The sequence below is a fragment of the Atractosteus spatula genome, chromosome 13 (assembly GCF_055471065.1).
Source record: "Atractosteus spatula isolate fAtrSpa1 chromosome 13, fAtrSpa1.hap1, whole genome shotgun sequence".
Classification (NCBI taxonomy): Eukaryota; Metazoa; Chordata; class Actinopteri; order Semionotiformes; family Lepisosteidae; genus Atractosteus; species Atractosteus spatula.
Genome location: NC_142718.1, coordinates 32502470 through 32529821, shown reverse-complemented (window position 1 = coordinate 32529821; position 27352 = coordinate 32502470). Strand labels below are relative to the sequence as shown.

The 27352-nt window shown below is 36.0% G+C and overlaps 2 protein-coding genes across 3 annotated transcripts in view; both read right to left on the bottom strand.

Moving 5' to 3' along the window:
* Window positions 1–1828: 1828 nt before the first annotated feature.
* umps (uridine monophosphate synthetase) lies at window positions 1829–6400 on the bottom strand. Its single transcript, XM_088930509.1, has 6 exons — window positions 6179–6400; window positions 5300–5453; window positions 3934–4605; window positions 3334–3509; window positions 2950–3064; window positions 1829–2066 (listed from the first exon to the last, which is right to left on the bottom strand). Exons 1-6 carry the CDS (start codon window positions 6320–6322, stop codon window positions 1885–1887), a joined length of 1443 nt encoding a protein of 480 aa, XP_088786635.1. The 5' UTR covers window positions 6323–6400; the 3' UTR covers window positions 1829–1884.
* A 3962-nt stretch (window positions 6401–10362) lies between these two features.
* The window catches only part of kalrna (kalirin RhoGEF kinase a), a 209033-nt gene continuing 192043 nt past the window's right edge, over window positions 10363–27352 (bottom strand). The window contains exons 47-59 of one of the 2 annotated variants that reach the window (XM_088930063.1): window positions 27090–27331; window positions 26117–26367; window positions 24308–24440; window positions 22775–22834; window positions 20056–20083; window positions 19600–19762; window positions 16551–16672; window positions 15548–15679; window positions 14563–14727; window positions 14092–14170; window positions 12744–12944; window positions 12237–12375; window positions 10363–12024 (exon numbers count right to left, since the gene is read on the bottom strand). In XM_088930063.1, the coding sequence (XP_088786189.1) occupies window positions 11479–12024; window positions 12237–12375; window positions 12744–12944; window positions 14092–14170; window positions 14563–14727; window positions 15548–15679; window positions 16551–16672; window positions 19600–19762; window positions 20056–20083; window positions 22775–22834; window positions 24308–24440; window positions 26117–26367; window positions 27090–27331 (2261 nt within the window). In that variant the 3' untranslated portion in view covers window positions 10363–11478. Of the gene's footprint in view, window positions 12025–12236; window positions 12376–12743; window positions 12945–14091; window positions 14171–14562; window positions 14728–15547; window positions 15680–16550; window positions 16673–19599; window positions 19763–20055; window positions 20084–22774; window positions 22835–24307; window positions 24441–24994; window positions 26368–27089; window positions 27332–27352 lie in introns of those variants that run through there. The other variant, XM_088930062.1, reaches the window with a different exon arrangement.

Below are 27352 nucleotides of genomic sequence, written 5' to 3'. Positions count from 1 at the left end.
TGTGTCAACACTGGCAAATTGCTAGTATCACACCTATTTGTAAAAAGATTCTAAGCTGTTTGTTCAGAAAGGCAAAGCCCCTTTTCAAAATTGGAGAGATAAGCAGCATGCAACATCTTTTTGCATGTTAGAGCTAGTGTGAGTTAGAGAAATGATTTGGATATCTTCTCTTTGGTCCAGGGCCATAAAACTACCATTCAGGTTTATCCCTAACTGATTTTTTTCCCTACACTGTATTTCTTCCCTCTTCAACAGCCCTATACTCTTTTTATCAATCTTTTTCCATTTTATTGTGTATCCCTTAAAAAAAACACACTACGTCTCACATCTCTTGAAGAACTACTGTTCTTTCTCTCTTCTTCCCTTTTTTTTCTAAAGCCCTTGAGAAGAGGATGCATTGCTTAGCCCTCCATTTTCCTCTTGCTTGACTTGCTGCTTGACACTCTCCAGTCCGACGTTGACTTGACACATTTGAGCAGAAGCTGCTCTCAGGTTAATGATTCTCTTCACCCAAATTACAGTATGCTCCCTCCATTTCATGTGTCTTAATCCTCCTTGATCTCACACCTTCTTCGACACTTGATCCCCTTATTCTTCTATCACCTCTCTCAGCTCTAGACATGTTTGTCAGTGGGCGCACCTGGTCCTCTTCCGTCCTTGTTGAATGGTCATAGCAGCTCTACTAATGGGTTCTGTCCTGGGTCCCCTGCATCTCTTATTCTGTAATGACTCCCTGGTTCATTTCATCGCCACATCTTTTTGTACCACTTTTATGCTAATGAGGGTCAAATTGTCCTCTCTTTTCCTTCCACCAATTTGCATGTCTCTGCTTGTCCCAGAGCCTTCTCCTTCTCGATAGACTCTCATAATCTTAAAATAAATTATTTGAAGCCTGACCTCCTGTAATTTCCTTCTTTTTCTTCACCTTCTACATTTTTCAATAACTCTTACACTGTAAGGTACTAATGTTTTTAATTCTCTGACTGGAAATGTAACTTGCTAATTGCAGATATTTCCTGTACTGTAAGTATGGAATACATAAGGTGTTTATATTTCTGCTCTGTATCCACTTTGTGTACTGTTTTAATTCTTACCATTTCAATTATTCTGAGCAGCCCTTCAGTTGAAGATTGCCAGTGTTTTCTAGCTTCACGGTTAGTATTTTTGCCTTGCTGTACCTGCATGATTGCTCCTTGTACGCACATTTTAATGTCATTCTGTAGAAGGGCATCTGTTAGGTAAATACTATTGAGTAGTAAAAGACAATACATTTAGTTAGGTAAAATAGAAGCTTAGCTAAAATGACATTTTAAAGACATTTCATCCCTCCCAGGGCTACTATTGGACAACCCCAAAATATATCATTTTTACCAACCTTTTACCTGCAATGCTGGTCTTCAGTCAAATATATAACTGAACAAATGATTTGATAAGAACTTTTGTTTCCAGCTTCAAACAAAAGACAAGGACTTCAAGAGTATTTTGAAATGTATTTTTACAACTGAATCTTTAGCTCTACCTTTTCTAGTGTAGAACTAGAAATACATAATGAACTGTTCACACATGTATCTATACATAACTGAAGAATTTAATGCTAAATTCTGACAATTTTGATTTATTATGCTAATGTGTATCTTTACACATTCACTCTGATGCTGCTGAAGGAATGAAATGAAGATGTCACATTGCTGGTTCCGAAAAGTAACTGCTTTGAATATGCTAAATTTTGAAAAGGGGCTTTTCCAGTTCTAGAACTCAAATGTATTTCGTTTTTCAAGGCTGGAAAGTGGAAAATAGCACCTAGTATGAACAGAAAGAAACCAAAGTCCGGTTTGAATTTCTGCTTTTATTAAGGAATGTAAGTCTTCTTTCTGATGATTGAAGTTATGGGGTTTGAGGTCCAGAAATCCTCTTCAGGTAAGCCGCCCACCCGGCTGTCCTGTAGTCTTCTGCAGCCTTCCCTCGATCTGGGGCCAGTAAAATACCTCTTCCCACAATGATGATATCTGAACCTCTCTTAAAAAGCACTTCTTCTGGGTTTAAATACTGCTGTCCCAGAGCATCTCCTTCAAAATAAATGTAAAACAAGTTATTCATTTGTATTGCAACCAACCTGTGTTTTTTTCCAGTTTCCAGTAAATACACGTTTGTGAACAAACTCTACCTTGTGCCTGTTTTTCTTCAATTTCAGAGCATTCTCGACAGGATAAGTAATAGATGAGAATACAGACAGCAGTCTTGCATCATACATATTATGGCACAGTCTGCTGTGGATTCACATAAAGCACTTCTCTTAAATGGTCAAAGGCCTTTGTAAGCCTATACCATTCAAATCATTAACACGAGACCTGTAATACTTAAGTGCTAAAAAATGAAGGCGTTTGGTAGAAGCAGATACATGTACTGATCAATGTTTTTTATCTCTGAAGCAGAAAAAATGAGATTTAAAACTCAGACTGCAATACATTTTTGATGGTAATGCTGGCAAAAAGATCAAAATAAAAATTAAATTAGAACTAAAACACACTAAAGTGAAAGTCTACCTTAATAACTGCTTCCTGTGTCAACCTTTGCAGCAATCTTTGATTTTTTGATACTGTAGCGCCATCTTGTGGCAACGTTCAAAACCTAGCTGTCAGTCTTGCTCAGTAAACCCATGGAACTGCACTGTGTACACATTACCTATAATTAATCTAAATGAGACTTGTTAGGTGGTAATAACATTTTCAAGGCACTGTATCTTATCATACTGTACAATTTTGTATTCTGGCACTCTAGTCATATAAATTCATTAAGACAGTACAGAAGTCCACTAAAATTCACTTTCACATGCAGTATGCTATATATTTTCCTCCTTGACTTTTAATGTCATAGGTTGTTCAAGATGTTAAGGACAAATATACCCCTATTAAGATCCACATCTGACTATTTCTTCATAACCATACTCACCCCCTGATTGCATTTGTACTCCAGGAGTCAAATGAAGAAATTCAGGTTTACTGCTTATTTTAGAAACGCTAATGAAGCCAAATACAAAGTCAGAATGTTCTTCAGCCATTTTAACCTGTGAAAACATGGAAATATTGGTTACTGCATTCACAGCTTGTATTTCCCTCTTAGTACAGGAAGGCTCATACACACATACAGTAATTAAGAGTTTAGAAAATTTAGTAAGTTTAGAGTTCACAGTATTGCTTCAGGAATTGTGAAATAACCGGTATCATAGATCTAAAATTGTGCTTCATATTAGCCTTCAGGTCATTTTTAATAGGATAGATTAAAACCGTGTTAAAGAAAGTGGTATTTCTTCTCTGTATAAACTGCAATACTAACCGTAGCCTGGGTGTAGTCTCCTGTCGCCAAGGAGCCTTGTGAACTCATCTGGGCAATCAAGAGACAACCCCTGTTCAGGGGTCTCCCCACCTCACTCAGTCCTTTCACCACCCCAGGGCCTGGCACAGCGTGGGCATTTACTATATGAGCCCAAGTGGAAATCTGGTACATGCCGCCTATTGAAGAAAACCAGAGGAAGGTTTTGTGATGAAAACAGGACAATGCATTTTTAAAACCTGGACTAAGGGATCTGAACACAAAAATCTAATCAGGACTCTAATGCAGGGCTCTTAATTAAAAAAAAAACATTTGACTTAAGTTTTTTTAAATATTTCTATTTAGAAGCATTTAGTTTCAAAAGCACACTTAAGTACCTGGATGTCCCAAAAGACAGTTTTTATTCAATTTCAGCTTGGCTGCCATTCCCTTTCCCTTTCCAATAAAGTCAAGACAAATCTCCTAAATGAGATGGAGCACTCTGTGCACCATTAATGCAAAAGACAACTACAGTATCTTTAGCCATCACAAACAATTACTACACGCTAAATCGGGGTCTGATGATCTACAAACTGCCCTGGTTTCCCACTTAAGTCAAATTACCTTCGTACTGGTGTTTCACTGTGTTACCAATATCAGCAAACTTCCGATCCTCAAACAACATGAATTCATGCTTATCCGCCAGAGCTTTCAGAGCCTTGACGAAGTCAGGCTGGAAGTCCTGGAGGATGTCAACATGCGTCTTGAGCAGACAAATGTAGGGACCCAGAGTATCTGCCACTTTCAGCAGCTCTTCAGAATCCGTCACGTCAGCCGACAGACACAGGTTGGTCTTCTTCTTCTCCATCAGCTTCAGCAACTGGGCCGCCAAGGGATGCACTGAAGGCAGTCCAGCACGAGCACCGTAGCTCAAGTTCTCATCCTCTTCCTTTGCTGGCGTCGAACTGTTGCCTTTCGGGGACTCAAAAGCGCGGTTCTCCTGTATGAACCTGCTGACACTGCGCACCACCTCGGCATCGATCTTCCCAGTTTTGTGCAGAACGTCCAGGAGTTTTGAAATGGAGCACACGGCATGCAGGCGGATGCCTTTCTGTTCCAGCCTGGACCTGCCCCCCTGCTCCCTGTCCATCAGCACTATGGCATCGGTCACCTTCAGGCCCTCCGTCTGGAGCACCTCTGCGGTCTCTAGAACGCTGCCTCCACTGGTCACCACATCTTCAATAATGAGACAAGTCTCCCCAGGATGGATGGTACCTTCCACAAGGCGTTTTGTTCCTTTATTTAGATGACAAGAAGAAAAAATGCATCAAAGGGAACATGTTAGATCTTTCATCCCAACAACCTTTTTTCCCCAAATCAATATCTTGCTTTTGTCAGCCCCTACAACTCTACAATCAAAGAAGCCCACATGACACACAATCTAAAAGGTGACTATGAGTTACAGGAAATGGTCTTGATCCTTTGCGATTCTCCGATTTGTGTGTCACTGGACCTCTTTGAAATCTTTTAGGAACAGCGCAAGCTTTTTCGCTGATACCTCATCAGTCATCTCAACACAGGCACGTGCAGAAGAAAACGTGATTATGTGACAACAGCTGAAGACAAGAACACGCTCAGGCGTGAGGCAGTGTCAGTGTGCAATGGCGTTGTGGTTTTTCTTTCTACGCTGAAAATTCGAAAGAAAAAACAATGTTTCAGCCGTTAAGCCTTTGTCAGGTGTCACACCGGCAGAACGTCACAAAAACGTAAGCATGGCAACTTCAAATGCAGTGCTCAGCATGTAGAACTACTAAATCATCGTCAAAATGATCCATTATTACCCATGTAATTATGGGAAGTCGCTGGAGAAGACATTACCCATATTACCTATAATATAAACAAGGGATTGATTAAATTAAGCAAATAAACTGATGTTAACGTTTGAATGTCTACACCTATGGATGAGGACAGTTTTCCATAATTCGCATACCGTAATCTTTGGCTTCCTTTCTTCGAATAAGCATTGGAATCTGATGGGCAGAACACATGATGGTGGCCAAGGGTAAAGCTGTATAGGGGACTCCACACACACTGTTAAACTTCACTTCTGCGCCCTGAGCACACTGGAAGAGAAGGCTGGACACCTGTTTCGAAATGATCCAGATACAGAATGCAAAAAAAAACCTTAATATTTTATTTTTCTTTAATTTAACCCCTATTTAACCATAAGGACTCCTCGAGTTCAAAATATCGGTTTCAAGAGAGGCCACCATTTATACCAACGTATTAACAATAAAAACATATTTTTAAATAATCATCAAACTTTCAAGACATAATGTCGTTTAAAATAGTAATATTTTTTGCCAGTAAAATCATCTCGAATTTCCTATATCGCTTTTCAGTGACATACTGTATAGTCAGCTGAAATGAATTTTTATAAGAATTCTAGGACCTGTGATATCGACTACGATCTTAATTGATAAGAACTTTTTCTAATAATCAGTAAAACTAATTAATAAGTAAGAAGATATTTCATGGGAGCATTTTCTTTATATAAAAGTAAACCAGTACTCTATTACTAGGTAATAAAATAGACGTCTACTCACTGTTTATACAATTAACGTTTGATTAGATCGGGGTTAGTTTGAAAACATCTTGTTTTTCCATTTTGACTGAGAGCGTGCTGGTATAGCGTGCTTTTATTTCACTAATTTGTTATGTTGATATTCTGTATATGCATGCGGGTCACATCACATTTGAGGATATTAGATATTTTATCTTGCAGAGTGACATTTTTAAACACTCAAGATCTGGAACACGTGAGTTTTACAAGCACGTGAATGTGAAATCTGTAAACTGGTTACGTTACCTGGTTCAGTAAAGCTGGGTAAGACACGATTACTCTCAGATCAAAATAAACAGGTGAAGTTATCCCACTCTTCAGCTGGAATGTGCCAAATTTAACTGCTTGAACTTCATATAACTTAATGATGAGCTCGTCTAAAGTTTCCATTTTTGCAGTTCAACACGAACACAAGATACGAACTCGTTCCCTTTCACCGACTTGTGTCTGTCTTGGTTTGTGTGACATAACCGCATAAAGAATCCAATATGTCTCTCTTGCTTCGGCAGTAGCCGGAATATATCGTGTATTTCCGACTCGACATGACACCGCATCACTTTGTGTGGTATAACCTCATTTAGAAAATCCCACAAATTTCTCTGTACTAGTTGTACTAGTATACCGCTAGTTCTCGGTACGTTTCGTGTCTTTCCGTGTAATTTTGGCGAGAATGTGCGCGATTCAAAGTCGTATGACGATGTGATGTTAATTAGTAAGTAATTAAAATTCACAAAAAAACTAATCCAGCGCATGTATGTAATTAGCTGCATTAAATATACAGTATGTCCATGTAGTGGACCTGTAGTGAGAATTTTCTTTCTTTACACGACTTTAAGGTAGAGATTTTCTGATTTCTGTCTATGTAAAAATGTCAAGTGTTTGATTTAGCCTTTTGCACTTAAACTATAACACATTGTACTAGTATCATAAAGTTCATTTGTCATTTGGATTAAAATGTATTTTTAGTACAATTACAAAATTACGAATTAAATAGGGAAAGAAGGCAGCGGAAATATGCACGTCAGAATGCTATTTGAAAAAATGTATTTTCTGCTTTGGTCTTAGCCTGACTGATTTGACCACAAGCAATAAAGATTCTAGGATTTGATTAAGCAACCTGATGTATACATTGGAGTACGATAGCGTCTAACTCAAGAATAAACATATATTTTAGTCATGCACATCATGCTAACCTTATTGCAGGTGTACAATTACTGTAGCTATCCCTTTGGACAGTTCAGCTCTATATCTAAAAATATAGTGCTAATACATCGGGCATGATGCCAGCAATAATTTGAGAAGAGATATAAAGTGATAACCTCTTGTTGTGCCAGTATGCAACACTCAGAAATCAATGTATTATATAAACAGAACTTTCAGAAATGGTTGCCTGTTTATCAGAAAAAAAGGGCTTTGTTCATCAACTTTTGCAAAAATGTGTACTTTGTTTTGAAAATAAAACCAGGGATCACTGCATCGGCATCTTTTTTTCTTGCATAGCTCACTGTGATTTTCAGAATGATAAGGCCTTTTTTTGTAAAGTAATTTAATAATATGTAGACAAAATGTTTTTGTTGTTTTTTCCAGTTGTAATGACTTGCAAATCACATGAATGCTTTTTTTTGAAGCAATATGTAGAAACATATTAGAACAAAATGAAAGTGTTTCCAATTCCAGCACTCTATGAATGAAGCGGGAGTTTTAAAGAGTATGGCACCACAAGTTTAGGTTTGCTTCTGTCTGCTCTCTGTAGTGATTTTGCAGAGGATCATGTTTTCAAAACCACACTTAACGTAATATTTTCGCAAAGTAGTATGATGGGTAACTGCAAAGCAGATTCTTATTGTAACTTGCTGACGAATTAAAGTTGGTCCCCTGATACAGCTCCCTTTTTGCATTTACCTGCTTGTATCTAATGTTGTTCTCCATAAAAGATCTGTAGGTACAGTATCTCAATAAAACAAAATCATCTGGTTGTATAAAAATATATAATCATCTGGTTGTAAAGTATATACATAAAAAAGTTCTATTCAAACTCTATGACCACAGTTACTCATAACCACAGTTAGCTGTTGATATTAAATACATTTCATGTCATGCACTGTTGAGACTGTTTTTTAAAGTTAGTAAGAGAATATAATATAATATAGATGTACAGTATTACCTAAATGGACACTATCTCTATGAAATGTTTACCAAGTACCATGAAAATTGAATAAAGGTATCTAGGAATTCATTTCTGATTAATTCAGTAGTAATTTATATACTACAGTATATAGTGTAAGTAGAATACAAAAAATACAAGCATTTTAGAAACAAGCTCTTTATTAAACATACAATAACAAACACAGCTTGTGTGGTCCAAGAAAGATATTGTTTCTAGATGTTGTGTCTTGAAGCTTCTACACAGAATTATGTACAAAATACTGCAGACTGCGTGTTTGAATGTAATTTGAATGTTGCATGCTATTGCAGTGAACCAAGCAAATGCGGTACAGAACATCTGTAGTTAATAAATAGATGCTAATGATAATAGTTTCAACCTTGTGAATGACTGTTAAGCGGAAAATGAGACTTTACAACAATTAGTCAGTGCAGCAGTTTTAACCAGTGTCCCATCAATCACCAGCTGATACCAGTTTTGCGATCAGTTCAACATCAGAGATACAAATGCTGCAGTGGTGGACAGTATATACATTCTGATTAAGCATCATCATACCATTGTAACGTGCATTGCTGCTTGGTCCAATTTTAATTAGCACAGAGCTACAGAAACCTGAAAAGCTGTCTTGTCTTCTAATGGCATTGGTCATTTACAGTACAAAGTTATTCTAATTCTAGTGGGCATGATGAACTGTATACAAGCTTCACTTTGGTGTTCTTGGCAAATAACACAGTGATTTGGCCTGGTAATTTGATTCATCCCAACATCTACTATTCCTTGTGCAGACAAGGAGCAGTTTCACAAATTTCAGACCTCTGGTCAAGTATTTTCAACTTAAAAGAAAGGCCTTAAGTTTGGTTTGGCCTAGCAATCCTTTGTTGTGCATGTTTATTTTAATCTTAAATCCCAATCACAACCTTATAAGACACATATGCTTCTCTGTTTTTAATTCAGAGAGTTAATGATTAATTTGATGGAATATGGAATGATTGGCATTGAAAAAAATTAAAAAATTAGAGGCATGCTAAAACAACACTGAAGATTTCTTTTAGAATTAAACAAAAAAACAACAGTTTGAAGTGAAACATTAAAAACACATACAGTACCTGTAGCTCATCTTCTTGTTGGTGTGCAGTTTTTTCTGAATTTCACTATCTACTTTTACAGTACGTTGTTGTACAAGAGTGCATGGTATTTCGTAGAACACTACATATACAAGTCAGCAGGGAAACTCAATGAATAGTACAGTACGTAGCTCTAGCCAGGACCAGGGTTTGAGCAGGATTACAGAAATTGCAGATTTAATATTTAGAAACCAAAGGAAAAAACATAATATGGCATCACACATTTTGGTAGCATATTGTTCTGACATTAGTCACCTCTAGTGACTAAAGAATTGCAAAGTACTTCTCTTGAATACTAATTACTATTAGTAATTAAGTAACTAATTGCTATGATGAATACCTGCATGAATACAATGGTGTTTGATTTCTAGATTTTAAAGGTTTGGAAATAATATCCTTAATTAAGATTAAAAATAGCCAATTCCCTGCATTTGCCTGAAAGACATACAGTACACCTTATAAAATGCATATTTATCTTAAGAACATTTTTTTCCTGGAATAAAATGTCAATCCTGAATATTTTGTATATGCGGCTGATCACCCACCCATCATTGTTAATGATATGATTAATGAAAGAAATATTAAGAATGTAGAATGCTCCCTCGATTAATAAAACATTATATGCTAAAACAATGGCTAGCATGAGGGAACTTTGCAAGGTTGTAATCTCATACACAGCAGGGCCTCCTCTTATCATCCATTGGACTCATGTGATTGTATTTATAGTGACAATTCAGAGTAGTCGATCACAAACTCCACACAGACAAAAGCTGAAATCGAACCCAGGACCTCGGAACTGTGAAGCAGCAGTGCAAACCATCACATTTTGCCCCTCCCCCCCCACCCCCCCATAGTGTGAAGGCAATATTAAATCAATCTTAAATCACTCTTAAAGCTTTGATTTCTTTGTTTCACAGAATAATAACCTTTGTATGACGCACAGTTATATTATGACTCTTCACATCGTTTTCTATAATACAAAAGCTCAAGAAAAGAGAAACTACTTAAGTGTTCAAAACCAAAACAACGTGTAGGTTAATAAAAATGTTCCTCACAGAATACATGACTGTTTTAAAAAGCAAATAATATGCAATGAATTTACAAAGAAATGAAAAGTAAAAATTAGAATTAGAAGTTTTATGATAATATGTTGATTTTATTTAAAATAAATATTGTGTTAAGGCTCATTGTTCACCATGTTTCCACATAAAGTGAGGTATTAAAAGGTTCTGAGTGTATATTTCAAGGTGAAGGGACCTTATAAAAACATGTTGTTTCTTTTGTTTGGAGGTTTCTATTGTTTGGAGTTTTTAGTTTCATTACCCTTTTATCACATTGTGACCAAGATTATATGTCGAGCAATGCTTTATGGGATTTTTAGGGTATGCAAATGTGGCTTTTTTTATTAACCCTGTTTTCTTTTTCAATTTCCTGAATGGTGAAACTGTTTAAAGACATCAAAGAGCCCTATCACAGAAACAACGTTACATGGGAAAAAAAAGGCATTTCTCAACAATCTTCCAGTGGCATTTCAGAGCTGTCGGTGTTGATTATACTCATCTGCTGAAATCCTCCCTATGATTTTTTTTTTGCAGACCCTCTTGAAAACTCTAAGGTTCCAAAGGATCGCTAGATTACAGGATAAAAACCACATATTGTAAACACTTGCCATAAATCTTTAATTAATACTAATACAACTTCTGTAAGAGCAGCTCTGTTTTACCTAAAAAGAATATCTGTTACCCATCTTGCAGACCTTAGCCCTACTTGAGCACATTCTATTTTAATTTACATTCTTAAGTAATTTTACTTTCAAGGATTTTTTAAAATGTATCGAAATGTAGCATTTTCTTTCTCACCTCTTGTGAAGATTTTAGAACACTAATGTGAACTTACAATATGTATAGATAAAAGAATAGATAACCACATAAAAACACTTAAACAAATTATAGCATAATAAACCTCTAACAAATATAATATCAAACATTGTGAATTTGTGATAATGTCTGACATAGATCTGAGTATTCCAATTACTGTTCCTTGGCTATCTTACAAGTTAGGTTGTAAAAATCCTTAATGCACCTTTAAGTTAAGAAACAGAATCAAAATTAGAAATTTAAACCATTTTAGATTACAACTGTTTATCTTTACAGAAAGAAGGCATGTTTTTTTTACTTCATTTATGAAGTATCAAATATTAATTTTACAAATGTCCTTTCAGGCTATAATACATACCGCTATACACCATTTGACCATTTTTATAAGGTGCGACCCATGCTGCTCGACACAAGGCTCTTGACATTAGTTAGAGGCCGAACGTCATTCTGCTGCTTGCGTCTCTCAACGAAGGAGGCCAGCCGTGAAGTGTCCAGTGGGGTTTTGGAGTATTCACTGCTGTGGGAGTGTAACCAGGGATGCTGCAGACAGGTGGCAGCAGTGGGTCTTTTTCTGTGGTCTCCCTGAAGGAGCGATGTAATGAAATCTCGAGCAGCCTGATTGACTCCGCTGAAAAACTCATCAGGAAAGCTGAAATCAAGTCTGCAAATATTCATGCAAGTCTCCTCCAAGCTCTCATCCAAAAACGGGGAGACGCCACTTAGCATAACATACGCCAGAACTCCAATATTCCAGATATCTGTGCTAAGAGCTACAGGAGTCCCCTGGATCAGTTCTGGAGCTGCAAACTCTGGGTTTCCCAGAAGCTGGTGGACATAAAAGTGGTTTGTAATCTGAATGGCTTCACCAAAATCTATGATGTTGACACGAGGAACTGGAATGTGGAGATCAACTAAAAGGTTTTCCGGCTGTTGACAGAAAGCAATACATAAATTATTGAATTGATTTAATGTGCTTTTAAATGGATGGACTGTTTATAAAACTTTTAGGTATTATTAGCTTTGTTGTTAATGCTTTTGTGGGAATTAGTAGTTCACTTATCAGGAGAAGGAATTATGATTATTAACATTGGTACATTATATTGGATGCAATTTTAGCAAATATTTCTCCTTGAACTTACCTTTAAATCTAAGTGTGCAACTCTGCAGCTATGGAGATATTGCACAGCTTCCAAAGTATCTCTGACATAAAAAGCCACTTTTTCTTCCATTAGTTCATCATGGGAAACAAGATAATCCAGAAGTCTCCCATCAGCCAAGCTGAAAAAAAAAGAAAAGTCAGACTAGGTCAACAGACTACAAATATGCCTTTTCTCAGTGAAATACAGTTATAAATGTAGCATACGAACTCCATAAGTTATTATAGGAGGACTGCTTTTGATAATGCTGTTTTTTTCAGTTTAGGATTTGCACAAATCCTGTGCCACAGATAACACGAATTGAATCCTGTACTGCAGAAAAGCAAATGACTAAAGCTATTTTGTCAAATTTAAAGTTAAAAAACAAAAATAGTTTAGTCTTAAAAAAACAGTTTTGCAAAACAGTTTTATTTTGCAAAAGGTAAAGCCTTACTGCCATGAATAGGGAAAGAATAGGGAACAGTGAAAGGAGTGGGATCTGACACGTACAGCTGTAACACCAACATGAAACTGCCAGCGGATTCATAGGTGTCGCACAAGGTGAGGAGCTGTGGGTGCTGTAGACGCCTCAAAATATCTGCCTCATGCGCCACTTGGTCCTTCTTCTTCATTTTCTTGCTGACAAATTTAACAGCTACTTCCCTTTTAGTAGCTTTGTGCACACACTTCTTGACGACTGAGAACCGGCCCCTGAAATCACATGGAGACGTGAAAGAAAAACAGAAGACTGTTATTAATGCACGAGGGGGGCTGTACAAGCCAACGTACTGTATATTCCATGTCAGAACGTGAGACACTATAACTCATAGTGAAAGGGGACTAGAAAGCTTTATTTGATAATTTCATATTTTTAGACATTTGTATTATGCTGTATTTTTAGAAAACAACATTTTAGCACAAGTCATTTCATTCTTGGAGACCCGAATTATGAGCCTTTATTGGTCATTTCAAAGAATACCTTTAGAAAACTTGATTTTGGCTGATTGATTAATACTTAATACATTAGTATAATTTCTTGTTATCACCCTTCACAATATTATAATTAATGTTATATATATATTATTTTAATAACAAATAAGTGAAAGAAAATCATTAAAGACACTGTAATGGGGTTCCATGCAGTAATCAAATACAAGCTGTGTTTTCACTACTGTAATCTAAGTTTATTTTTTTTAATGTCTTGAATTATTTCAGTCTGGCCTGTCTACAGAGTAGACAGCACAATTAATTCATCAGTAAACGTACACATAAGCAAATAAAAATATTATAAATGAGAGGAGGCCTTTTGGGCCATTTAGTTTGTTTGTTAGCTGCTAAGTGAGTTGAAGATCTCACTCAGCTGTTTCCTGAATGAAGTTAAGGTGTCAGAGTTAACAACAGGGTCTTGGTTAGTGCTCTCCATTGTAGTTTCAATGTGTGTCCATTGGTTCATGTTTTACTGTTGGTTCTGAAGAAACTGACTGTCAATGCCTTTGAGGATTTTGACTACTTAAACCAAAGGTCCTTTCTTAGTGCCAGTTCAAGACTTAAAAGAGGCATTTAAAGTAAAACACTCCTTCAAGTCTCAGGAATCTATGTGGTCACTCTGTGCTATTCTTTTAAACTAGCATTTGGTTTTAATACATTCCCACTTTGTAAAGAAGATGAAAAATGATGTGCCAGCATAAACCCCTGATTATTTTTCACAAATGCCTTCTTCAAGCTCAGGTTAGTTACAGGATTTTACATATTACATTTATAGCTTATGTTTCTGCATTTATAGTCCCAACATTAAAGCATTCATCAGGAAATAATGCCAGTAATTACTAATATAATCAAACAGACAATAGCACATTACCTTCCAATTTCACTCAGTTCAGTATATGCTGATTCAAAGTTATCTTTCCAGTGGATGTCTGTCCCATCATATGATGAATCTTGCAAGGATAATAAAAAAATGAAAGAATTATGTCCATGTTGCTAGCAAGCAAGCGGTAAAAGCAAAAGTTATTTTTTGTTGAAAAACGTCTTCATTAGCGGTAACAGTGTAGGAACTTGCACAGGCAGGGATTATATTTTTAGGTATCAGGTGCTGCTGCTTTTTTTACTTTTCACCAATGCTGTAAAACACCTGCAAGAGAGAGCTCTTTCAAGCGAGCAGAACTTTTCCCTAGCAAACACTTATTTCTATTAAATTTATGTCAGAGATGCTAGAAAATTATATTTCAGAAATACAATAATTTAGATTTGACTGTCCAAAAAAGCTGCCCGTTTGTTTCACATCTATAAAACATGGAGATGATATTTACAACTGCACAGTCATACTTACCTGCACTGGGCAGTGTCACCATATTTGATGGTTCACTAGGAGGACTGACTCCCCATGGATTAATGGCACTGACTCTGAATTGATAGTGGCCACCTGGGATGAGGTCTTCTATCTTTATGCAGGTGTCCACAGCTGACGCAACAGACTGTTGCCAAATAAGTGAATCTAGATGAAAGATTATAAACAGAAACATATCATATGATATCCTCCTAGAATCATGAAAATGATTATCTCTAAGACCCCCTGTTTCTCTTCTAAAAGTTATAACACTTTTTACATTTAAAGATGAATTAAAAGTTCAGAAGTACACTGACACAGAAGACAAAAGCTTAATTGTTTTAATGTTCCTACTACAGTTAATAAAAGAGCTTCCAGGTTTTGAAAACAGAAAATGTATCTGTTCTATAAGGCTTAAGTATTTTCCCCATGACGTGTTTTTTTATGCTTTGTTTGCATTTCCTTTCTTACTGGAACAATATGGAAATAAGAGAAATCTAAGTTAATTTTCAAGTTGTTTATGTCACAGGTCCTGAATAGTATGTTGTATTAGAAACCTTCTAAGTTAATTTCTTACAATTTTTGGTAAAATTATTCAGATTCTGCAGAAAATGGTATTTCAATGCCTTACATAATGTGACATTATCGGTCGCTATAGTGTAGTACAGTAAGGTGAAAGCTTTTTTAAAGGGCTGAATCTCCTACTTTATCTAGATGTAGATAACTCTGACCAAAAGGCTAAAAAAATAAATTAAAAAAATGTATTGTGAATCCAACAGTCCTCAGAAATTATTAAAATTAGATATAAAAAGTTGTGTTTCTTTTTTTTTTAACCTCAGGAATAATTTTAGCACTTCACGCACTTGCTATAAGATTGCTCTGTATGCATGTTCATTCCCATCGTACTGCTCAGATAATTTCAAATTACTCTTCCCCCATGATCTCTTAAAGTCACTAATGAGTGACCTGGTGAAACAGTTGCTGTTACCTTCCTGTCTGTATTCCACTGTGTAGCTGGAAATAGCACAGTTCCCTGAGCTAGCTGGAGGCAGCCAATGCAGGATTACAGCAGTATTGCTGGCTTCCTGGGCTACTGGTCGGCTGGGGGCAGCTGCAATACCTACAGTCATGGAGAGGGTTAGGTTAAACAAACCAAACTGGAATCAAACTTCGATTTATAAGACACAACCTGCAAGCTGTTAAGTGAAGCAAGGGCATTTTAATGAGCCGCTGTGTTCGATAACACCAAACACTGTATTGGAAAAATCATAAATGTGCCAATTTTATTGAATATATATCAATTCAGATAATTTTCAAATTATGAATGTGGGTTTAAAAAGAATGCATTGGACATATCTTTTTAAAGTGGTACACAATATTTTATTGTAGTAGTTGAAATCAGCTTGTGCAGGCAAAGGTGACAAAACACTGTATCCTTGATAAGATATATTTTGCTCATCCATTTATTAACAGTATTAATTCTTGAATAATTTATGAGCAACCATATCACCCTGCAACTCACAACTCAGAATTGGCAACCCATTGAAGCTAAGCAGGTGGGAAACTGGCCAGTACCTGGATGGGAGACCTCCTGGGAAAGTTAACGTGGTTGGGGTTGCTGCTGGAAGTGGTGTTAGTGGGGCTAGTAGGGGTGCTCATCTGCAGTCATTAAGCAACATTTAACCCTGGCCTTTACCAATCATGGCCTCCTAATAATCCCCATCTATGAATTGACTTTTCTATTCTCCTTCCCGCTGATAGCTGATGTGTAGTGAGTGTACTGGCACACTTTGACTGCCATTGCATCATCAAAGTGGGGCTACACATTAGTGGAGAGTCCCCATTACCTGTAAAGCACTTTGAGTGGAGTGTTCAGAAAAGTGCTACTTAAGTGAAAGAACTATTTATTTATCAAAGCTGTTAAAAGTTCTAAAAATGTCACACAACACACAATAAGCAATCCCCAGATATCCCCAATATTCCCATCCAACCTTGAACTTTGATTGAAGCAGAAGAGGATGACGTTCCATGGTCATTCACTGCCACACAGGTGTAAATGCCTGTGTCCTGTGGCATGAGGTTACAAATTTTCAAGAGTATATCCCCAGTATCCCTAGGCGGAGGAAAGAAAAAAGTAAAAAGTAAAGAGCAATTCTAGTTCCTTATCAAGTTGCTCAACAAAAACAACATCAACATTTATTTAAAAGGTGTAAAATCTAAATATCTGACCTTTCATGACATATGTGGATGACATAATACAATGCTGGTTAATACACCACTTAAATGTGTATGTGCATATACAAGCTATACATATACACCTTTTATATATACATTTACTACAGTGGTTGTGAAACTGTGTGCTGTGCCCTCTTGGTTCAGAAGCTTAAGGGGAGAATCAGGTTTCTGTTCTGTGCAGTGGTACTGTTATTTCACAGTAATGAATAGCTTCAAAGGCAGCTCTTGTGGCAGTTGGATTCAAGAGATATGGTTCCCAGATGTTGCTGTGTATTTGAAAGAATCTTCTTAGGATTCCTGACTATTTCAGAAGCCTGCGGTGTTTTGAGAATGTATCATTTATTTTATGGTGTGAGCATTCATGCGTTAAAAGCCTGTTTCACAAGGGACTAAATTTCCAAATCCACAGGTGAATTGATGTCCACCTTTTCAAACCATCCATTTTCTCTGTTAAATTTCTGAAAGGTTTCTGGCACCTTCTCTTAAATATCAAACTATTCTTTGTTTATTCTTATGCAAATTGGCAACACCAGAGCTTATTAGGATTCATGTGGGTTTTTGAAGCTGGTTTCTTGAAAATGTTTATTGAGCAGGCTGTGAAAGAACCTACTAAAATCAGTTTTGCAGAATTCCAGAACTTAAACTTGTTAATTCTCTTGAGGATTCTGCATACTGTAAACAAGCTTCCTTCATAGTCTTCTCTGTTTAGGATTAAAATGATTCTGTTCTTTTAGCATGTGTGAGAGAGCAGCCTTGTCTGGACAACATTACCCAGAAACCTGTAGGGGAATGAGAGGCTTGCCCCAGGCACCTGACCATTTGCTTTAAGACAATTGGTCAAGGGACAAATTAAAAAGCAGGAAGCCAAGACTTTCTGTGTTGGGCAGTCTGCTATACGGAACCATAGGACCTCTGCAGTGCATACTCATCAGTGGATGGGAGAAAGAAGTGACTGACCAAGGGAAAGGAAGGAAGTTTCTGAGAATTTTGGAAGTTTTTATTTTGTGAAACGCCTCAGAGAGAGGGAATTACACTAGTCTGGAAGAATGTTGTGAAGTCTTAGGGTGAGACTGGAACCAAGCTTTGTGATGAGTCTGGACTTAGTGCTTTTGAAACCAGTAGGCATCTTATCTGCCAGGCTATGATAGATCAGGACATGAAGAAGTATAGTCAGTAGCTCACGTGGAGCTTACATTTTGTTTTGGTTTTTGTTGATTTTTCCCTTATTGTCAAATGAAGATCACATTATTTTACAGCTGTGTATACTCGTACTTACGGTCATGTTTGGTATCTCTGTTCTGGACCACCTTATGCTAAAAGAACCCATTCTGACATGCACGCTAAATTAACCACTCCAAAAATAAATTTTCTAAAATATCCAATACACTGTGCATAAGTTAAAAAAAAAAACAAATTGGTAATTGAACAGTCATTGCGTTTTCTCATTGGCCCTTAAAATTACACTTTTTAACATTTTTAGCACTGCCAATACAACAGCCCCTAATGGAGGCATGATTTATGCCAATATTAGTAAGCAATTTATTGTTTAATCAAAAGAGTACATAGATATATATTTAAGATATTTAATCCTGTGTTTTTAGTGCAGCCTCTTTACTTTATGTATGTACTGTATGTCCTACACATTGCGCAATGTGTGATATTTCACATCTACATGCATTTGGAATAATGAGGTTTTGACCATTTCATACAGTATGTCTTGGATTTACCGAGTCTTTAAATACCAGATTTCAGATGGAACAATTAGGATTATTTACCCAAAGAACAAAAAATCAGAGAAGACAGTTGGGGAGCATTATGACTGTGATTTTTTACAGAGATTAATAATGATAATGAGTTTCCTGAGAGAATACTGATAACGCTTAGGCACATTAAGAATATACTGAGATTTTATCTTAATCAAATTTATCTCCAGATGTGCACTGCTGAACGTGCTTCATATACTTAATTGCTTTTCCATCTTTGTGTTTAAGCATTTCTTCACAAACTCTCTCTGGTTCCAGTTACTCTGTGGAAATAGATGACTATACCTCAGACATTCTAGAGCCTAAGAACAGCCCCTTTATTCCAGAATATAATTTTATTTGGTATCAGAGACCACTTCATGTAGGACCTCTGTCCTGGACACAACAAAGTTCAGTGAAGTGTTGCAAAAATTGGTCTGGCTTGTTCAGGGTCAATAACAAGCTCTGGGTCCAATCAGGAATTATAAACTATTTCAAAACTATTTATAACCCAATTTTTTTCTTTCAGCCAATTCTGTGCCCCCTGTGAATAGTTGCTTGGTTTCATCCTCCACCAAACATACAATATTTCATCATTATAAAGTCTTTCTTGCAAACAATCTGAGCTTGACAGAAATAAGAACACTACATTGGCACACTATAAATTATTGGTTTTTAAAAGAAAGCTTTATATGACTTTTTCTTCCTCCTTCATTATTTAACATCCAAAGACTAGGTTACATCAAAACTAGGATTTCCACTTTGAACAGCAGCCAGGTAAAGTAAGCTTAAAGAAAGTAAACAGGCTCTTAATCTTAATGACATAGATACATAACATGGATGGATATACACATCTTGTATGAATGCTAATAGGTAGGTTTGCTCAAGGCTGAATAAGGCCCCAAATACACATATTGTAAGCTTAATTAAAACACTTAAACAACTTTCAGTTTAAGTGGAAAAGGGGTGCGTAATAAACAGTTTATAACACAAAACAATTGTATGCTTTAGAATCCAGCAACATTCACAGTGTGAGGATTTTTTAATTACTCAGAGAGTATACCTGATGTCAATTGTGAAACGACTGTTGTTGACAACCAAATTTTGATCCGGTCCTTTCAAAGTGATATTTGGTTTTGGACGTCCACATACTTTACAACACAAGACTACAGTTTCCCCAAACGCACAAGTCACATCAGCAAGAGGGATAAGGAATTCTGGTGCAACTGTGAATGAAATTGTTTTAATACAATTAGGTCACAAAGGTCTTTGAACAGAGATTCCAGATAGGTAAATTATCACAATTGAATTACATGGCTACTTGATTACATATGTGGCAGATAGTTTCTGTTTTATAGACGATTTTAGGTATACCAGTAATTCACAAATCCTTGACATGTAACAGAAACATTTAACATTAAAAAATATAATCTCCATTATTACGTAGATAACATATTAGTCTCAGTAAAAGGTATATTGTCTTTCCTGCAATAAATACCATAGTTTGCATTTATCTTACCTTCCTGAATGAAATTGGGATTCAGTAACTGAAAAACAAATTAATGATAGTTAACTGATCAGTTTAAAACAATTCTGCATTCAAAAGCATATTTTCCTGGTTTGTAGTATATTAAAATATGTGGATAAAAGATGCCATGTGAATATTAAAATATTAATATATTCGATTTGAGTATACAGTATATACCTCAAATATAGCTCCAGCCATATTCATATAAAACCATCTTCAGTTTAATTCCCAAGACTCTGCTTAAGGGAATCCAGCACATAAAATTGAACATTGTCAGAATAAAGGACATTAAGCCCTTTTAATGGACAGTGAAAAGAATTGAGCCTTGTCGTACCCAGTTAGTACTGTATGTATACACTGTACATTTAAATTTTATAAACAGTCCTTATTTAGTTTTCAAAAACCTTTTGCTCTCAATAAGAAATGGTTTAGATACTTGCAGATTAATGAAGGTAAAACAGATATTAATAGACAAGTAAAGAGAATATACAAATAAAAATAAAAGGATTTTTGAAGGTGTGCTATTTAAGTTCTATAAAACAAGAAAAACACTGCAGGGTTATTCCTTTAAACTTTGTTTCATTTATACTACTTTATGAAATAATCTTTCTTACCTTCTGTAAAAGACTCCTTCTTTTAAATAAGACTGCATTTTAAATGTATGTACTATGTACAGTACCTCTGCACATGTGAACACTAGGTAGCAGAAATGTTCCATTTTCAACATACTGTAAAGCTCCACTATAATGTATTTGAAGTACAGTGAAGTATGAGGTCACATACTATAAAACATTAACCTTTAGAAGTGTGTTTGCACTTTGCACTGGAACAAATGAAGACCCTGTACTGTGGAAAAAAAGACGCTGCATTGCACAATCTGACCTTGATTATTGTTCTTCAATCTATTTGCACTACAAGAATGAGTGAAAAGCCAAATTTTCATTTAATTATTGTTACAGTTAATGTACACAATACAGTTCTTAACTGTTGATATAAATATATCCAGCAGAAATATAGCACAATATATGCAGAATTGTTATCTTGGTGTACCAGATTTCTTTTCTTTTTTTTTTTTACCAAAGTCATTGTTTATTGAGCTAAACAAATGACCCCAGCAGGGTATCCGCTTGCTCAAGACCTCCGTCTATAATTATGCATTTACTAAACCAGAGGTTCCCAGTTTTAGTACTTAGGGCCTGGAAAAAAGATTAGGTACTAACGGGTCTTCACTTAAGAGCAAGGTTTAAGTGATACAGTTAAGTTGGAAAAAAACTGGAGCAGGTTATCAATTCTCCACAAACTTCAGCTTTAGATAATCGTCTGAAAAGTTATTTACAACAATCAGCAAAATGAGCCTTAAGTCATTAAAAACAACTAAAGGTGTAGTGTAGGACTGCACTGGATGAGAACTTCCATTTGACAAATTAATAAAAAAAAATATTGGTAACAGCAGGATAGAACAAGGGCTGGATCTGTAGTGTTTGTTCATAACTAAAATGTAACAGCATGGGTGATATCCTTCAGGCCACTTTTAATATTCCCACCACCATGCTGTTTGCAAATCTGGATTTCAAACAGTGAATAAACACAGATAGAGAATACTTGGCTCTGTGTAATCTAATTAGCATCCTGATATAATAAGCACAGTGTGAATGAGGATGAACACCACAATGTCATCAAAGGTGACCTCTAGTCTATGCTCTGTGTTCAGCAAAAAGAGGATTTTATACAAGGTTCAATGATTGAAATACTGTGTATCATATTTCCCATTGTATTGTATTTATTATTTCTTTTCATTTGAATGAAAAGGTGGGCTTGAACTGAAAAAAGGCAGATTCCAGTGCAACATAAAGTAGATATTTTCTTTTCATTCCAGTGAAAAGTGAAATTTCCAGTTAATAGGTGAGAAATAGTGTAACTTACACATTATTTAAGATTTATGTGTGCTCACATAAAACTAGAATAGGAAGTCCCGAAAGGACCTGATCTCTGCTTGATTTATTTTGCCTATGGCTTTAATGCTCATAGTGCAAACCCAGATTCATGTATTCAAAGTGAAAGACAATTTGTAAGCAAGCAAAAAAAAATCTCAAAGGATTTAAACATTCCAGTTAACATTTAAACATCTTTCAGAAAATGCTATTCTGAGGATCAACTCATACCAATTAACTTCCAGTGATGTAATGACGGATAAATGATATTTTTCAAACCTTGATCACACATACTGTACCATCACTAATCAGGAAGCAATACAAACAGCTCTTTAGTACAGATTACATTTGTTAGTTTGGTGAGAAGCCCAGATATTACAAAAAATCAGACCTGGTGAGCATCTTTAAAAATAATTCAAAAGAAACACAAGTAAAGATTAATAAGGAAAGTGAGGTCTCGGAAAGGACAGTCTGTGCCATTGCACAGTTGGATCGCATGCATAAGCAGCACCACTAATTTTCAATGGAACAATGACCTGAGGAACTTCTTCTCAGCTGGCGTTTGAGCAGCCACCTGCAGACACTCAAACCATAGGTTTTCTGCTTGTGTCTTTTCCAGACAAATGCAGAACAAAGAAAGAAACATCAACACAGACCTAATGGCTAGAGGTGGTTTGCAGACAGGGCATTTTCATAGTGGGGCTCGTTGAAATCTACAGAGGGATATATAAGTTTTTTTGGGGGGGCTGCATGCATTATGAGATGATATATATTACTACCTCCATGCTAGTTTGGGGATCTAGCTCATCACAATCTGACTCTTCAGAACTGTTAGACTCCTGCAGTGCGGAATGAGAGAAAGCAAAATTAGACACAGGTTACAGCAGTCCAGTGGTTTTCAAACTGTGAGACCTCAGACAGGGATCCTTAACACAGTGGGTTGTTACATACAGACCCAAAATTCCTGCTTGAAACCACAAGAAGCACAATAGCTAACGAGGATCAACTTTAACTTTAGATGTTTTGGTGCTGTCTGCCACTTTTTATAAAGATATACAATTGTTTCACTTTATAAGAGGCATTAAAATTGCAACAGCTCAATAATGGGACTTCTTACGTTTTTAATGCCTCTTACTTTTGAAGCATGCAAACAACAGTTTAGAATGTACTTTTTTTAGATTGCTCTGCTTTTTTATGAGGGGTAAGTGTGGTGTTTTTGAAAATGTGTTTCTGAAAAAGGGAGTCCTTAACTGAGGTTGACTGAAAACCATGAGGACTGAGCACACGAATTAAAATGAGTGTATTACAACAGAGCTGCAGATGAAAATATAGGGGAATCCATTATATCCCTAAACAATGAAGAATGTCTACTGAAAGGACAACATTTTCTAAGGAGTGATATCCTTTGTTTCCATTAAGGGGGAATGTTATTATTAACTTTGTGGTTATTGTGGTAACCGTAGTAGCCACATTACAATGTCACATCACTTAGTGGATATACTGTACAGTAGCACCTTTCAAGACATACTGTACCTACAGTATTCTGCAGAGAGAATCCACTCCATAAACTCCAGTTTTTATAAGTTACAATAAAACCTAGACAATAGAATTGCAATTACCTTATATGACCATGGTGAAATTATTTGCAAATACCAACTTAAATAATAAAATAAAGCAGACAAAAAACAAAATAATACTGTTTTTAAATCAGAAAATAAAAATTCACAACTATTTTGTAGAAAGTTTATGGAAGTTAGCATTTTGTTGTGTAGTGTTTACTTGCAATGCCATTAACAGGTGGATTTGCTTGCTTAGAAGGTTAATGGTTCAGGAACGAGGGCTAAAACTGTTAAGAGTCACTCCAGGTCATAACCATGTCAGTCTTTTGAATGGCATCCACAGTTTGAACAAACCAAAGTGAATTCGAAAACATGCGGCTGAACATAAAAACAAGCCCGTGATATGCAAACGTAAAAAAAAACCAAGGTGCATCTCTGTTATTCCAGAAAAATCAGTCAGACTTTTTCTTACCTAAAAAAAATTACCTCTAAGAATTTGATAACATTGAAACCCATTTGATTTTGATGCCCAAAATCTTGTTTGCAGAGCTTTTGCAAACAAAAAAAAAAGTCACAATATTGTTTTCTCTGCCACTATATTATGTCAAGCCTGCAGCCATAAGATAAATTATAGAAATTGTCAGTAGCATGCAAAAAAGCAAACACAAAAACTTGGTCAAGGTGTTCATTGTTTTGTTTTAAGACAAGTGGGGAGGCAGGTGGCAGACAGGTCCTCAGTGCCTGCTTACTCACTTTAACAGTGACCTTGTTGCTCAGAATTTCCTTGGGCTTACGAAGTCCATTCTCAACCTTTGCTTCACCTTTGCCACTGCTCTCCTTTTCTGCTCGCTTTCTCATGCGCAGGGTGTGCCAAGAAAGAGACTTCCTGTTGTACCAAAAAATGCACCAGTCAAATGAGGGGAAACAGCGAGAGGGGAGAGGGGACAAAAATGGGAGGGCCATCCATTTTATTTGGTGGAAAAAAAAAGTTACATCTTCTGGAAAGGAAAAATCCCATGGAAAATAAACAAAAAATTAAGAATAGATACAAGGATCAAAAATTGCAGAGGGAGAGATGCTGTGACACTTAAAAACACTTGCAAAGGAAAATAAAGTTTTCAAATCCATCAATTGCACCTCAAAATCCAGACTGGAAGTCCAAAATGTGGATATATTTGTCAGCTCGTTTAGCATAATTCCTGTTGTAGAGATTGCTTATTATACAGTACAAATATGTTGTCTTGGGAAATTTGATTTATTGCAAAATAAGAGCAATAAAATGCTATCCATTTCTCAACATATACTGTATAATGTGTTACCAAAAAAGGAAAAAAAAGATCATAAAATTGGTACAGAGCAGAACTGAAACAAATCTAAAAAAATCTGTTTTTATTCACCATTATTATGTATGTATATGAAAAGTAACATACACCATCACTGTTCAATGAGAAAAATGATCAACTTTAATGTAGTCCACAATTCAGAAAATGGTTCATCATTAAAGAAGAATATTAACGGTCAGCCACAATAATGATGCAATATATATTTTTAACTTAATTCAAGGGGAAAATACTTAATCTGCAACAATAATTCTAAAAAGCAAACTATTGCAGATACAAATAAGAAATTGTATTATTTTTAAACATCTATAGATTTACAAATTAAAATCAACATTACTCGAGAATGGCTGGAACTGTTTTGATGACAGTATTACATATTCAAATAGAAATAATGAGTGATTCTGTTTCTTTAAATATTTTTGCTAAGTTTCTACTGTTAAAAGATCCAGCAGGTGGTTTGGAAACTGTCTAGGTGAAATATTACTCACCACTGTTAAACATCATGTTAGATGTTCTTTTTTTTACAAGCAAAACAAGTTCAACTTATTTTGCCATATTAAATCATGCTCATGTTGAAAATTTATTTTACATATTTAAAATAATACATTTAAAATTATTAGTTACATTACAAGTACAATGATGAACATTGTGACTATCATTATATTGCACAACCTGACTTCATTAATATGGTTTTCTTAAATAGTGCAAAAGACTTTATACAGGAATGTACTGGAAAGAGTACTGGCAAACAAACAAAACATTTTTACAGTAAACCGTCAACATATTTGAAAATGACAAAGAAAAAAAAATAAAACAAAGAAAAATACAAGCTGTACAAACAAATTGCCATAGACAATAACATAAAATCTCTCCTTTCGGAGAAGCAGGCCTCAGTCCAACATGAGGCCTTTTTGCCAAATGTTTAAAGAAACAAAAAAAAAGGGTTAGAAATTAAACAGAAATTAATGTCCAGTCCAGTCAGTTCCACGTTGATATCTTTTTCTAAACATGAAACAGGCCATGACTGTCCTGAAGTCCTTTTTATTTATTTTACATATATTAACAACAAAAAAGAGATGTCAGCTGAGACTTCCCCTGCTTAAGATCCAGCACTTAAAGAGTTTGTTCCAATGGGTATCTGGGTAGAATCAGCAGGGGAGCCCTTCATCTCTCTCATTTCCTCTACAATCCATACAGTGCTCCAACTCCAAGTGGCACTTACTTGATACTTCCTTCAGCACTTTCTATGAAGGCTTTATTCACAGGGCCCAGTATATTTCCTGGAACCCAGCCTTCAGCTGCTGGGGAGTGATTGTTCGCAGGTCGATAGACCAGGTACATGTTTTGCTGGTTAGTTGCCAGGACTTGTACCATCTCTCCCTGAATCACACATATCTCATTCTCTTTCAGTGCATTGTAATCTTGGGTCACCATCATAGTGGATGACATCCCATTACATCCAGCAACATCATTCTGGTAAAACAAGAAAACACACACAAAAACACAAACAAGCAAGAAACAGTTACTCGAATATACAGTATCTCTAGACACATCTGATTTTTTGCTTCAAAGAAGCAAATATTGTTCAATGAAGTGAGTTGTTGTGTTTTTAATATGGAAATCTACAGGAACCATATGCACTGTAGTTAAACTAGAGGCAAGGAAATGATCTGGCCTCACCTTTCCCCATGCAAACACCAACACCATTACCAAACTTAAATGCTACAGTACCTACACTGCAACGTTCATACATACTGTAAATGGTATCTCCACTGAGAAGAAAAGCAAGTCCAAAACACTAATCTTTAAGACAGTTAAAAATAAGACAGAAACTAGGCTATTAAACCCTTATAGAGCTACACCCAATACGACAATTTGATTTATGATAATACACTAGGCTGGACTTTACAGAGATGACTGGATCATTAATTTAAGTCTATGACACTAGCACAAGAAAAGAAATGCGTTACGTTTCATGTTGGCATGCAGCAAAAATAGGCCAACACTAAAACAGCTTGCAAACTGCTTTAAAATGTGGTATTATACCTCATTATTGACATACTACAACAACTATCTTTGACTTCACATACATTTACAGATAAACTATGGCTGCTAAGGATTGTGTCCAATTTTTGTCTCTATTAAAGAAGAACTGGAAAGAATGTTTTTTTTAAAGAAATTTTCCTCTGACTAACCTTGCTTGGATCATATCTCTCTGCATGTCTGTGTTGATCATAGCATGGACTGCCATTAGAGGTAGATAACTTCAAGGGTAGTGCTGTCGGGTTTCTGCCAGACATCGGCGGCTTCTCCGGCCCCACTGAAGCTGAGGAATGAGGACGACTGTTCGACTGTGGAATCCTAATGCCAGACTGATTCCTGGTTAAAGAATGAGTCCCGGTTTCCTTTTTCTGGTACTCGATTGGAGACTGCAATGCTGCGAATGAAAAAAAACAAG

Bases quoted from the DNA above. Each gene is read 5' to 3' on its own strand.
- umps (XM_088930509.1), bottom strand. From the start codon at position 6,322: ATGGAAACTTTAGACGAGCTCATCATTAAGTTATATGAAGTTCAAGCA. The intron at 5,454-6,178 runs GTAACGTAACCA...ATTTCGAAACAG, and splicing joins ACCCAGCTTTACTGAACCAG to GTGTCCAGCCTTCTCTTCCA. The intron at 4,606-5,299 runs GTATGCGAATTA...ATCTAAATAAAG, and splicing joins AAAGGAAGCCAAAGATTACG to GAACAAAACGCCTTGTGGAA.